The 12,592-nt window shown below is 65.9% G+C and overlaps 8 protein-coding genes across 8 annotated transcripts; 3 read left to right on the top strand and 5 right to left on the bottom strand.

Moving 5' to 3' along the window:
* Nucleotides 1-337: 337 nt before the first annotated feature.
* MICPUN_61938 (predicted protein) lies at nt 338-1,267 on the top strand (the record flags this gene model as incomplete). Its single annotated transcript, XM_002508450.1, has 1 exon — nt 338-1,267. One exon carries the CDS (start codon nt 338-340, stop codon nt 1,265-1,267), a length of 930 nt encoding a protein of 309 aa, XP_002508496.1.
* Nucleotides 1,268-1,419: 152 nt separating this feature from the next.
* MICPUN_109030 (predicted protein) lies at nt 1,420-2,552 on the bottom strand. The gene has a single exon (XM_002508720.1). It carries the CDS (start codon nt 2,515-2,517, stop codon nt 1,444-1,446), a length of 1,074 nt encoding a protein of 357 aa, XP_002508766.1. The 5' UTR covers nt 2,518-2,552; the 3' UTR covers nt 1,420-1,443.
* Nucleotides 2,553-3,027: 475 nt separating this feature from the next.
* Nucleotides 3,028-4,215, top strand: MICPUN_67124 (predicted protein; the record flags this gene model as incomplete). Its single annotated transcript, XM_002508451.1, has 1 exon — nt 3,028-4,215. A coding segment is annotated over one exon (1,188 nt), but the record flags the coding sequence as incomplete, so codon positions are not given.
* Nucleotides 4,216-4,355: 140 nt separating this feature from the next.
* On the bottom strand, nt 4,356-6,920 carry MICPUN_61941 (predicted protein; the record flags this gene model as incomplete). Its single annotated transcript, XM_002508721.1, has 1 exon — nt 4,356-6,920. The coding sequence occupies one exon, from the start codon at nt 6,918-6,920 to the stop codon at nt 4,356-4,358; it is 2,565 nt and encodes an 854-aa protein (XP_002508767.1).
* A 198-nt stretch (nt 6,921-7,118) lies between these two features.
* On the bottom strand, nt 7,119-8,150 carry MICPUN_85395 (predicted protein; the record flags this gene model as incomplete). Its single annotated transcript, XM_002508722.1, has 1 exon — nt 7,119-8,150. One exon carries the CDS (start codon nt 8,148-8,150, stop codon nt 7,119-7,121), a length of 1,032 nt encoding a protein of 343 aa, XP_002508768.1.
* A 520-nt stretch (nt 8,151-8,670) lies between these two features.
* MICPUN_61943 (predicted protein) lies at nt 8,671-9,801 on the bottom strand (the record flags this gene model as incomplete). Its single annotated transcript, XM_002508723.1, has 1 exon — nt 8,671-9,801. One exon carries the CDS (start codon nt 9,799-9,801, stop codon nt 8,671-8,673), a length of 1,131 nt encoding a protein of 376 aa, XP_002508769.1.
* A 185-nt stretch (nt 9,802-9,986) lies between these two features.
* On the top strand, nt 9,987-11,069 carry MICPUN_106152 (predicted protein; the record flags this gene model as incomplete). The annotated part of the gene is made up of 2 exons (XM_002508452.1): nt 9,987-10,036; nt 10,203-11,069. 2 exons carry the CDS (start codon nt 9,987-9,989, stop codon nt 10,987-10,989), a joined length of 837 nt encoding a protein of 278 aa, XP_002508498.1. The 3' UTR covers nt 10,990-11,069.
* A 47-nt stretch (nt 11,070-11,116) lies between these two features.
* Nucleotides 11,117-12,298, bottom strand: MICPUN_109032 (predicted protein). Its single transcript, XM_002508724.1, has 2 exons — nt 12,113-12,298; nt 11,117-11,863 (listed from the first exon to the last, which is right to left on the bottom strand). Exons 1-2 carry the CDS (start codon nt 12,260-12,262, stop codon nt 11,267-11,269), a joined length of 747 nt encoding a protein of 248 aa, XP_002508770.1. The 5' UTR covers nt 12,263-12,298; the 3' UTR covers nt 11,117-11,266.
* Between the last annotated feature and the right edge of the window lie 294 nt (nt 12,299-12,592).

Consider the following 12,592-nt stretch of genomic DNA (forward strand, 5'->3'; position numbering starts at 1 on the left):
TCGGCACCCGAGTGAAACGCCCGAGGGGGAACCGGGGACAGGGGGGGGGACGGGGGGGGCAGGATGTCGTGGCCGACTTACCACGAGTCCTCGGGCTCCAGGGTCGCGAACATGTCTTCCGAAGGTCCGCGCGAGGGTGAATCGCCGCGTCGACGGCGGGAACACCTCGCCCCGACCCGGGTGTCCGGGGGGGCGCGTCACGGAATGATAAATTATGGGGCGGGCTGGGGAGTTGGCGGCACCTGTCGTTGTCGAGTTTAGCCAGATCTGCGCCCCGTCGCGTCACTCCGCCACGAGCACGCGACTCGCTACCGACGAGCTCATCTGGGTCTGCGCGATGGCGGTCATGTCGGTGAGTCGCGTGGCACCCGCGCCCTCGACTCGGCCGGGGGCGCGGTCGGGCGCGCGCGCACCGAGTAGAGGACCGGGTCCATCGTCGTCGTTCAGTGGACGGGGCTCCAGGAGGTGTGCTCCTCTGAGGGCACGCTATGGCATGACCCTCGGGGAATGGTGCGACGAGAACGGCGAGTACGGCGATAAGCTGCTGGAGGAGTGGTACGATCCTGATAGGACGGTGGAGGAGGTGACGAGAGGCAATAGAGTGTACAAGGGGCTGTGGAGGTGCTCGGCGGGATGCACGAAGGACGGGGAGGCGTTCACGTGGGAGGCAACGGTGGGCCATCGCACCAATTCAGAACGTCCTCGAGGGTGCCCGGGCTGCGCAAGAAAATCGCCGACGGATCAAAACAACCTACTGCAGTGGTGCCAGGATAACGGTGAACACGGCCGGAAGCTGATCGAGGAGTGGGCAGAGCCGACATTGGCCATGAAGGACGTGACGCCCGGGTCAACGAAGAAGCTGTCGTGGAGGTGCTTGGCGGGATGCACGGAGGACGGGGAGGCGATCACGTGGGAGGCATCACCGAACAATCGCACCGGTTCACTTCGCACAGGGTGCCCGGGCTGTGCAGGTAAATCGCCGACGGATCAACACAACCTACTGCAGTGGTGCCAGGATAACGGTGAACACGGACGGAAGCTGATCGAGGAGTGGGCAGAGCCGACATTGGCCATGAAGGACGTGACGCCCGGGTCAGAAAAGAAGATGTCGTGGAGGTGCTCGGCGGGTTGCAAGGAGGACGGGGAGCCATTCACGTGGGAGGCAAGGGTGCACGATCGCACCGGTTCGGATCGTACAGGGTGCCCGGGTTGCAGTCCTAGCACGCCGATAAGCCTGCAGAAACGCCTAGGAAAAGTAGCACGATGAAATACAAAGTCGCCTCGGACGCCGGGAGGACCCGAGCTCACCACGGGCGAAGCGAAGCGCGAGATGACGACACGGGCCGCGTGGTCACCGCACGGACATCTCTGCGAGTTTCCGGGAAACCGGCGACGGCGTCGAAAGTCATCGCCGAGACTACGATATACAGACTACTTTAAGATTCAGAGAAAGTCCGTGAACGACCTCTGCCGCCGCATCCCGCTCGGGGACAGCGGCCGCAGCAGCCTCTGCGTGTCCCAGTCCCTCCCCCCCCCGCCGGTGCCCCTCCCGGCGCCGTATCCCCCGTCGTCCACGTACCCCAGCGGCGCCGCGGTGCCCCGGCCCGGGTGGTGGTACCTCGCCTCCGGGTCGTCGTCCCGTTCGTCCCCGCTGGCTCGTCTCCGGTGCGCGTCGTGCCCTGGGCCGTGCCTCCGGGACATGTCCTGATGCCCCGCCCTGTCGTGGTAAAAGTTGAGGCAGAGCACGAAAATCTCCAGCGCGTGGAGAAAGAGCGGGGGGAGCCAGCTGCTGACGCGCTCGTTGGTGACGAAAACCTTCTGCGCCCACGCGACGATGCCCGCGGCTGCGTCCACGCCGTACGTCAGGTAACTGAGGGAGTAGGACCCGCGCGCGTACCAGCTCTCCCGCAGCTGGGGCAGGAACTTGACCACGATGATGAGCCCGACGAGGAAGCCCACGAAGTTGCCGTACAGCGCGAGCGGTTCGCATCGACCGTCGACGGAGAAGACAAACACCGCGGGAAGCCACGCCACGAAGACCACGCCCACCTGCACCAGGAAGCCGTAGTACACCGCGTCCCTCATGCTATACACGGTGTTGATGCCCAGGCTCGGTATCTTCACCGGGCACGGCTCGTCCACCACGTACAGCGACGCGATGGGGTAGATGCAGAGCATGCTCAGCGCGTTGAACAATTCGACCCACACGAAGGTGAGGCTCCGCTGCGCGCTCACCCAGAAGGTGAAGTCCCGAGACAGCGAGAGGGTGATCTGGTTGTAGTGCAGGATGACTAGGTTCAGCACGTACAGGAAGCTTCCGATGTTGCCCAGACCGAGGGTGAGAAAGCTGACGCCGCGGCTGCTCTTCAGGCGCCAGATCTTGTACGCCTGCGGAATTCCGACGCAAGTCGAGAACAGGATCGAGAACACTCCGAGGGCGGTGGCGCCTGCTCCGGGGTTCTCGAGCTCATTCAGGCACGTGTATCCGCTCGATACTTCTGGGTCGAGGTCCACCATCGCGAAACCCCGCGCGCCGTCCTCGCCCCGCGCGCCCAGAGGCACTGACGCAGGCGGGCGGGGCCGCGGGGAGAAAAAACGAAGCAGTGTCATCTTCAGTTGGTTTCGGAGTTTCTCGTCGCGGTCTGGTATGAAGCAAGATGACGTCACGGCACCTCACAAGTGGAGACGCGCGGGAGGGACATGTCCGGCCTCGCCGCGGCTCACGCCTTCGTGGCCAGGGGGTTACCCACGCCCCGTCCCCGGCGGCATGTTCGAACCGGGGTGAACCGCGTCGTCTCCGCGGCGCAGTCCCGATCGATGCCCAGCGGCGGACCCGGTGGCCCGCAGAACTTCGACCCCGAGGAAGCCATGCGTCGCCTGCCGGAGGCGCAGAAGCTGGTGGAAGAGATCACCGAGATCGCCCTCGGGGCTGGACCCGCCGCGGTACCCCGCACCATCAGCGCGGCGCAGTCCCTCGCGAGGCTCGCGATTCGCAACGCGCAGAGCCTCGACCTCAGCGCTCCCGACCTCGGCATCTCGCCTCCGAAGCTCCTCCGCCAAACCTTCGAGTCCCTCGGGGCGACGTACGTGAAGATCGGGCAGTTCGTGGCGTCCGCGCCCTCGGTGTTCCCACCGGAGTACGTCGCGGAGTTCCAGAAGTGTCTGGACGCCACCGATCCCACCGACTTCGCCGTCATCAAGCGAACCGTGGAGAAGGACCTCGGCGTTCGTTCCATCGACGACGTCTTTGCCTCGTTTGACGCCGAGCCCATCGCGTCCGCGTCCGTCGCGCAGGTGCACAGGGCCGTGCTCAGGGCGGGAAACAAGGAGGTGGTCGTCAAGGTGCTGAAACCGGACGTGGAGGACACGCTGAAAGCGGATCTGAGCTTCGTGCTGGTGGTGTCCAAGGTGTTGCAGTTTCTCAACCCCGAGCTGTCAAGGACCTCGCTGGTGGACATCGTGGGCGACATCCGCGCGTCCATGCTGGAGGAGGTGGACTTCAAGAAGGAGGCTCGAAACATCGACGCGTTCCGCCGGTACCTCGACGACGCGGACTTAAACTCCATAGCCAAGGCGCCCTACGTCTACGCCCAGTTCAGCGGCGAGAGGGTCATGACGATGGAGTACTTCAAGGGCGTGGCGCTCACGGATTTAGACGCCATCAAGGGCGTGAGCCGAGGAGACCCGGAGGCGACGCTGGTGAACGCGCTCAACGTCTGGTTCGGATCGGTGCTGGCGTGCGAGAGCTTCCACGCGGACGTGCACGCGGGTAACCTCATCGTGTGCGAGGACGGGAAGGTGGGTTTCATCGACTTTGGCATCGTGGGGCGGATCCCCGCGGAGATCTTTGGAGCCATCCAGGCGTTTTTCCAAGCCACGGCGGCGAGGGACTACGATCGCATGGCGTTAGCGCTGGAAACCATGGGCGCGACGGAGGGTACCGTGGACAAGGCAAAGTTTGCGGCCGACTTGCGGGCCATATACGAGGCCCTGGACGCCATCGAGCCCACGGTGGTGGTTCAGGGGGAGGCGGCGGCGGTGAGCGTGGACCAGGCGCAGGTGACTCGGCTGGCGACGGATCTGGTGACGTGCGCCGAGGAGAACAGGGTGAAGCTGCCGAGGGCGTTCGGGATCCTGTTCAAGCAGCTCATCTACTTCGATCGGTACGTGCAGCTGCTGGCGCCGGACATGGACGTCATCGACGACGACAGGGTCGCCTTCGTCGACACGGTGGCCGTCGACGTCGGTAACAGGCGGCTCGCGTGAAACCGTCGGGTCGTCGGACTCTTTGGACACGTACGTTCTCTTTTCTTGTAACGCTACTTTCGCACAACGAATCGCGCGTCGTGTCGTCGTCAGATCGACTTGAAGGGCTCCTGCCTGACAGCCTCCAGCGCGGCGCCAAGCTTGAGCGCCACCATCGGACCCTCCTCCTCGCCGAGCACCTCGACGCGATCTTCGAGTCCGCGAAGCTCCGCCATCAGCGCCGCGGCGAGTTCGCGCACGGTCATGCCCTTCTTCTCGCCCTCCTTCGCGTCGTCCTTCTTGGCGGCATCCTCCTGGGACGCGAGGGAGTTGGAGCTGCTGTTGATGCCGAGGAACCCGAGGCCGAGGGCGCCGCCGAGCGCGGGAGCGTCGTCGAGCTGGTCCGTGGACTTTGACCTGGCGACCCTCTCCCGCGCCGACTCCTTCCTCTCCTTCTCAGCCTTTTCCCGCTCCTCTCTCTCCGCCTTGGCCTTCTCCTTCCTCTCCTTCTCGGCCGCGTCCTTCTCAGCCTTTTCGCGCTTCTTCTTCTCCGCCGCCTCCGCCTTTTCTTTTTCAACCTTCCGCCTGTCCGCCTCCTCGAACACGCTCACGTCCACGCCGGCCGGCACCGCGTCGCAGTTCACGTTGAGCTTCTTGAGTTCCGCGTGCGAGTAGGAGTGCTCCACCTTCGTTCGCTCCCTCGGCTTCTCGTCCTCGGCCCACGACTCGTCCCCCGAGTCCTCGCCCGCCGCGGACGACGCCTTGGTGGACGACGACCCCTCGCGCCGCTTCCCGATGCTCGACTTGACGCCATCCTTCCGTTCGCCGATGCCCATCATGGCCAGCAGCTTGGACTGGCGATCGACGAGCTCGTCGACGCCGTCGTCAGCCGAAGAGGCCGCCGCGGCAGCTTGGAGCCTGGCGGTCTCCCTGTCGTAGGCGCCGAGACCGGCGCGACCCGGAAGGGTGCCCGGAATGGGCACCGGAGCCTCCTCGACGACGGCGCCGGTGACGGGATCCACGAGGGGCTCCCACCCCTGCTTCTTGAGCAGCTGCCGCCCGACGTTATCCTCCGGGAGCGGTTCCGTCGCCATGGCCCCCGGCTCGAACGCGCTCTTCTTACCATTCGGCTTTTCGAAGAGCCGGTCCGATCCGTTCTTCACCGCGTCTGCCACTCGCCTCGCGAGCTCAGCCTCCTCCCCGTCCGCCTGCGCCCTCCTCTCCTCCTCCCGGTGGGTCAGGCCGTCGCTCACGGGCCAGTCGCCGCCGCCGCCGGCCGGGGCGTTCTCGGGTGGGGGCTTGTTCTTGGCCGCGGTGGACGAGCCACCGCCGAGGAGCTCGCCGAGGTCGTCGTCGACGTCAAAGCCGAGTCCGCCGTCGGCACCGGACAGGTCAATCGCGGAGACGTTCAAGCCGCCGTTGGAGTCGGCACCCTCGGCACCTTCGGCACCCCTGGAAGCTGCGCGTCCCAGCATGCTCATCAGGTCCACCGAACCCCCCCCCCCGCCGCCGCCGCCGCCGCCGCTTTGGGACGAACCGACCGGCGGCGTCGCGGCGCCTGCGGCTCCTGCCATCCTCGCCTCCAGCTCCGCCGCGCTCAACGCGCCAGCCGGCGCGGGGGACGACCCCGCACCCGAACCACCCGACCCGACCCCTCCCGAACCCGCGCCTCTCCTCGCCCCCCCGCCGCCGAGCATCGCGAGGAGGTCTTCGCTCGTCGGGGCGCCCGCGCCCGCGGCGTCAGTCCCCGGCGGGCCGGGCCTCGACGTCGGCCCCGGCGATCGTCTCGCACCGTCGAGGATGCCGAGGAGGTCCGCGCCGCCGCCGCCGCCGCCGACGAGCGCGCTGGTGGCCGCCCCTGCGGATGGGGACGAACGGCCGTTGGCCACGAGCGGGGACCTCGGGGGCTTCCCCGTCGTCGTCCCCGTCGATCGATGATGATCGTTTTGCGCCGCGGATGAGGATGACCTACCGCCGGTCGCGTCGAAGAGCGCGTCCTCGGGTCCGACCTCGCCGACGCCGCCCCGCCCTCGGGGCCCGCCGCCGGCGCTGCCGCGCGTGGTCCTGGGCATCATGTGCCTCGGCGGGGTCGGGGTCGTCGAGTGGGGCGGCGGGGCGGTCGGCGACGGGGACACGCCATTCGGGGTGCCGAGGGGAAGCGGCGATCCGGCGCCTCCGCCGCCGCCCTGGAGCATGGCGAGGAGGCCGGCGCCCGCGTTTGGGGCACCGCCGGGGCCCTGGGGCGTGGGCGGTCCCTGGCCCCCCGGCGCGGCGCGCTGGAGCCCGAAGAATCCCCCGTCGGAGGCTCCGGCGTCGTCGGGAATCGGAGAGGGCGATTTCGCGCCGAAGGGTGGTTGCGGCGATCCCCCCGGGGTGAGCACGCACACGGGTCCGGGGCGCCCTCCGCCCATGTCGAACACGCGGTTGATCTTCAGCGCGCCCTGCTGGAGCAGCTGGTCCAGGACGGCGGCGGCGTTGCCCGCGCCGAGCCTAAAGACGAACTCGCCCTCGGCCAGATCGAAGGAGACGGCCTCGTGGCACACCACGCGCTCGGCGCAGTCGATCCCGGTGAGGAGCACCGCGGTCTCGCCGCGGCTGGTGACGCGGGTGTCGATCTGGAACAGCTTCGGACCCTCGGACGGGTCCGTCACGAGCCTGTACTTGCCGTCGCCCATCGCGCAAAAGGGAGTCGCGAGCGCCGATCGATCTGCGGCGCCTCGAGGGTTTCGATCGAAGAGTCCCGAACACGCCAGGATTTGCAGACTGGCAGATGGAAAGCGAATCGATAAAGCGAGGCGACGGTTACGTTTGCACTTTTTCGAGTGGCCAGCAGTAGACGCTGCCGAGGCAGCCTCCGACGCGATCCAAACGCGTCAAGCGTCGAATTTCGTCACCTTCTCCCCCAGCTTCACGTCCACGGTGACCACGGCGCCCCCTCTCCGCACCGTCAGCTTCACGTCCTGGCCAACCTGCGCCATGTCCAGCGCCCTGTACAAGTCGGAGCTGTTCTTCACCTCCGTTTCGTTGAAGCGAACGATGATGTCGCCCAGGGTGATGTCCCCTCGCAGCGTGTCCCTGATCGTCCCGACGATCCCGGCCCTCGCCGCGGGTCCACCCTCCGGGACCCCCAGCACCAGCACCCCCGCGTTCCTCCCGTTCTCGCCTATGAGCTGCTGCAGCGCCCCGTCCGGCGCGAGCACCAGCCCGAGCACCGGCCGGGTGACTCGGCCAAACTGTATGATCTGCTCGACGATGCCCTTGACGTTGTCCACCGGGAGCGCGAACCCGACCCCGGCGGACGCGCCCGAGGGGGAGTATATCGCGGTGTTGACCCCGATGAGCCGCCCGCGGCTGTCCAGCAGCGGTCCCCCCGAGTTGCCAGGGTTGATTGCCGCATCCGTCTGTATGACGCCGAGGATGGGCCGCCCCGTGTTACCGCTGGGAAGCTCGCGCCCCAGGCCGCTGACGATGCCGGTGGTCAGGGTGTGGTCCAGCCCGAACGGGTTCCCGATGGCGAACACCTTCTGCCCCACCAGCAGCGTGGAGCTCTTGCCGAGCGGAATCGGCCTCGTGTCGGGTTTATCCACCTTGAGCACCGCCACGTCCTTGTCCTCGTCGTACCCCAAGAGCTTCGCCTCGTACGTCTTCGAGTCCCCCTGGAACGTCACCGCGAGCTGGTTCGCCCCCTTCACCACGTGGAAGTTGGTCACCACGTGCCCCTTGTCGTCCCACACGAACCCGGTCCCGGCGCCGACGGGCACCTCCGTCGCGTCGAGCGAATACCTCGACTGGATGAGCTGCTTGTTGGTGATGAACGCGACGGAGGGGGTGGCGTCGCGGAAGAGCCGGACGTTGTCGGTCTCCTCGGCGTCCAACTTGGTGGGGATGCCGTCGGGGATGTTCATGAGCACCGGGGAGGCCTCGGTGGGGAAGAGGCTCTCGGTGGCGATCGGGAAGGAGATGGCTGTCGCGTCCGGAGCGGTCGCCACGAGGAGGGACGCTGAGAGCAGCGCCGCCGTGATCTTCCGCGCCGCGTTCGAGGACCCGGAGGCCTCATCGTCGGGCGCGCATCCGTCGCGATCGCGCGAGGAGGAGGCGCGAGGAATCGACACGCGCGCCCGCGTCGCGCGTCGAGAGAGCTGGGTGAGGTTGTTACCTCCGTCTCGGAAGATTCTGATCTCGTCCACGCGGGTGCCGAGCGGCGGTCGCGCGGGGCTCGAAGTCGCGCGCCGGTCGGCGACGCGCGCCAGGCTCCAGGCGACGGATGCGACGGAGAGCGCCATGGGGTGGGTTTTCGAGCGGGCGGTTCGAGTGCCGTGCGCGTATCGGTGTGACGTGGGCCGTCTGACGTGGAAGCTGGGAGAAAGTTCCATCGATCGGACACACGCGGACAGTGAGAAACCTATGAACACTTGCACGCCGCGGCTACTTCTTGGGTCGCTTGGCGGGCTTCTTCTTCGCCTTGCCCCGCCCCCCTCGCCCCCCTCTCCCGCCGCGTCCCCCCGTCGCCTTCCTCTTCCCGTCCGCGCCCAGCTTCTGGCTCTTCCTCGCCCCGCTCCCGCCACCCCCTCCCTTGCGCTTGCCGGCGCCCCCGTCGCCCTCGTGGTCGCTCACGTCATCCATAGCCCGCACAGCCGCCGCCGCCGCGTGTCCCGCCGCGGCCCTGTGCGCGCCCTCCTCGTCGTCGCTGTCGACGCCCAGGTACCCATCCAGCGTCGCTCCCAATCCGCCGTTCGCCACCGGGTCCCGTCTCAGCTGCACGAAGTCGTGCGTGATCGATTCCACTTTGGCCTCGTTTGCGTTGACGGCGAGGATGACGACGCTGGCTGGCGTCGGTAGGATGCGCGCGTTGTAGATGACGCCCTTCATGTCCATCTGCAGCCCGCTCCCGTGCTTCTCGCTGGCGTTGGAGAGGAGGCGGCCGACGACGCCGACGTCGCCCTCGAGGTCCACCGCCTCGCCGGTGCCCTCCAGCTCGAAGAACACCTTGTTGCGGTTCACGGCGGAGGGCATGAAGAGGGGCACCTCGCCCGGGCGGTTCGGGGTGGACGTGCCAGCCGTCTTCTCGGCTTGCGCCCTCACGGAGGCGCGGTCGGCGTTGGCGGATTGCGGGCCGAGTTTCTTGGGCGTCGGAGTCTTGGGCTTGGTCTTCGCCGCCGGCTCTTCGTCGTCGTCATCGCCATCGCCATCGCCCACGGCCTCGTCGTCGTCGTCGTCGTCGTCGTCGATCTCGATCGGCTCATCCTCAACATCCGCGTCATCCTTGTCGTCGTCCTCCACCTTGGGGGCGTTGGCGGGCGGGGACCTGACCATCTTCGCGGGCGTTGACTTCATCTCGAACTTCTCCTCGGTCTTGTGCCTCTGGAAGATGTCCATGATGCCGTCGTCGCTGTCGTCGTCCGCGTTGAGGGCCTGGGAGGTTGGGGACTTGAAGCTCTTCATCCAGTCGGGCTCCTCGCGCTCGCCCGGGCCGTCCTTGTTCGCGGGCATCCGCGCCACGGGCCGGGCGAAGAGCGGGAGGTCGTCATCGCTCTCGTCGTCTATGACTATCGGCATGGCAGCCGGACACTAAACCCTACGATCCGCGCGTGAGGGCGCGCGATCGGTGTCTGAGGAGCGTGACTCGGCTTTTTCAAAACCCCGGCGTGTTGCCTCTCTCTCAGGGTGAGGTAAATAATGAGACCGTACCGTGGGCCCCCCAGAGAGGGCAGCGCGCCGAGTTCGACCCGGTGTCGGCGAGGATGGCCAACTCCGCGGACATCATCCTCCGCAGCCAGGGGCTGCTCAAGAAGTGAGCGCCCGGACCCGGAAACCCGCCGCGATACGCGCGCCCCGCTTCGCGCCCCGCCAGCCTTTTTTCCCGTTGTGTTTGTTTGTTGTTGCCTCGGAGACTCGAGGCGCGCTCCTTCGGGCACCCACGCTCACCGTCCACCTCCGTCCAACCCCCATCACCTCAGGTACGAGCATTACCTCCCCGATGAGAAGCCCATGGCGCCGGTCACCGGTAAGGTTGACGGTTTCACCACGATGTTCAGTTCCCTCCAGTTCAACCTGAAGGATCTCATCGCAAAAGCCGAGGAGATCAAGGCGGAGAAAAACAAGGCCGCCATCGCAACCGCCAACGCGGAGATCCGTCGGGGTAAGAACTACCTCCGCGGCGAACTACCCAAGCTCCGCAAAATGATGGAGAAGAAGATGAGAGGGCTGACGGACGAGGAGAAGGAAGAGCGCGTCTCGCAGGTTGACAACTTTGAGTACCAGATTGAGTGCGTCCCAGACGGAGTCAACAAGGCGCCCCCCAAGGCGCCCAAACCCCGGGGCGCGGGGAACGACGCCGGCGGTGGCACCGGGGGCGGAGCGAGGAGGCACGTCACGATCAACATGGAGGACCTCGAGAAGGGCGAGGGGGTGAGCATGGAGCACAGCAAGGAGTCGCGCGCGTTTAGGGATGAGTTTGAGGAGGCGAAGCAGAGGCAGGACGAGGGTCTGGACGAGATCTCGAAGGGTCTCAGCGTGCTCAAGAACCTGGGCGGGGAGATGGACGACGAGATCAAGCGGCAGACACCGATCCTGGACGTCATCGACGAGAAGCTGGACAGCACGACGAGCGAGATGAGGACCGCAAACGGGAAGCTCAAGAAGGTGATCACTTCGATGCGGAGCACGAGGAACTTTTGCGTAGACGTCATCCTCATCTTCCTCATCCTCGGCATAGCCATGTTCTTCTTCAACAGCTTCGGATGATCACGGGATGGGAATCGCCTCCCATATCTAGTCATCGCCGGCGCGGTCGGTTTTGTAGCAAACAAATCACCTTCGTAGTATTGCCCTCGTCGTCGTGGTGAGGACTCGTGGCGTTTCCGACGGGTTTCGTGTTTATACTTGGCTTGCCATTTCATCGTCAGACATGAAAGGAAAAAAATGTGCGGCTCGACTCTCTCTCAGACCTGTGTTTTACAGCGAGCGTGCGCGTGCGTTGCGTCCCTACCCCGGCTACCCGAAACGACCGACCGTCGAACCCTCAGTTGAGCTCCGGCACCTTCTTGAACCTGTCGGTGACCATGGTGACGTAAGGTGTCGCAACCTCGGTCGCCTTGGCCACGTAAGGTGTCGCGATATCCTTAGCCTTGACGTAGTAAGGGCCGGCGACTTCGACAGCCTTGGCGGCCACCGGCGCAGTCTTCTCCAAGACGGCGACGACGGCGGGGTACTTGAGGGCGGTCTCGTAGGCGGTCTTCACCTTCTCGAAAAGCTGCGCGTCGTCAATCTTGGCGCGCGCCTCGGCGATGGCCTTGGTGATGGCGGCGGAGACGTCGGCGGGGAGGGCGACGGCCTTGGCCTTGAGGTCCGCGAGGAAGGCCTCGATCTTCTTGAAGTACTCCTCGCGCTGCGCGAGGAGCTCCTCCACCTTGACCGGGTACGCGGCGAGCGCAGACTTGGCCATGGCGACTGGCGCCGACGGGGCGATCTTGCTGGTCCAGATGTCGACAGCCTTGGTGACGACGACGTCCACCTTGCCGTCCACGTTGGTCATGTACTCGGGGTACTTCTCCTGGACCTTGGCCACCACGGGCATGCCGTACGCCTTGATGAGGTCCTCGATCTTGGTGATGGAGCCCTGTGGTTGACGGACGGAAGGAATAAAGAAGGTGAGCGAACATTCCGAGGCCCGGGAACTGAAGATTCGAGTTATTCGGCCGGCGGGTGCGGCGACGCGGGGCGCGCGGCGGAGGGTATCGGGGTTTGGAGCTCGCGCGAACCGACGGAACGAATCACGATCCTGCGCGAGATCCGCGGTGCCGACGGCTGGATCTCACGTCGCGGCGCGCCTCGCGCGCCGTTCGACGCGACGGGGGGGTCGTCTCACCTTGAGCGCGTTCGTCTCCTTGGCGTTGGAGTAGTAGCCGCACGCCTTGGCGAAGTAGGCGGACCCGGTGAGGTACTCGTAGGAGGAGACGGCGGCGGACTCGACGAAGGCGAGCCTCTTGAGATCGGTTGGGGTAGCGACGGCGGTCATCTTCTTGTTCTTCTTGGCGCGTACCATGTGGGTGCGACGAAGAGTGGCTGGGGGGCGCCGCGGAACGGATTGCTCCAGCACGACTTTTTGGCGCAAGAGAAATGCGCCAAATAAGCACGAACCGTCGCGCATTACGTTCGGAACGCGAAATCTTCAGACTGGTCGCGCATACGAGATGGTCCACGCGATTTTTTCCCCTGCCACGTTGGAGACGAAGAGGTTCGATATCGCCTTTCGTTTTTCCAGCGTGGACCAATCGAAGAACTTCAAATTCTTTTGAAATTCGAGATTTTCGGGAAAAGCGAAGACCGCGGTGCGGGCAGTCGCTTT

The sequence above is a fragment of the Micromonas commoda genome, chromosome 10 (genome assembly GCF_000090985.2).
Source record: "Micromonas commoda chromosome 10, complete sequence".
In the NCBI taxonomy this organism is placed as follows: Eukaryota; Viridiplantae; Chlorophyta; class Mamiellophyceae; order Mamiellales; family Mamiellaceae; genus Micromonas; species Micromonas commoda.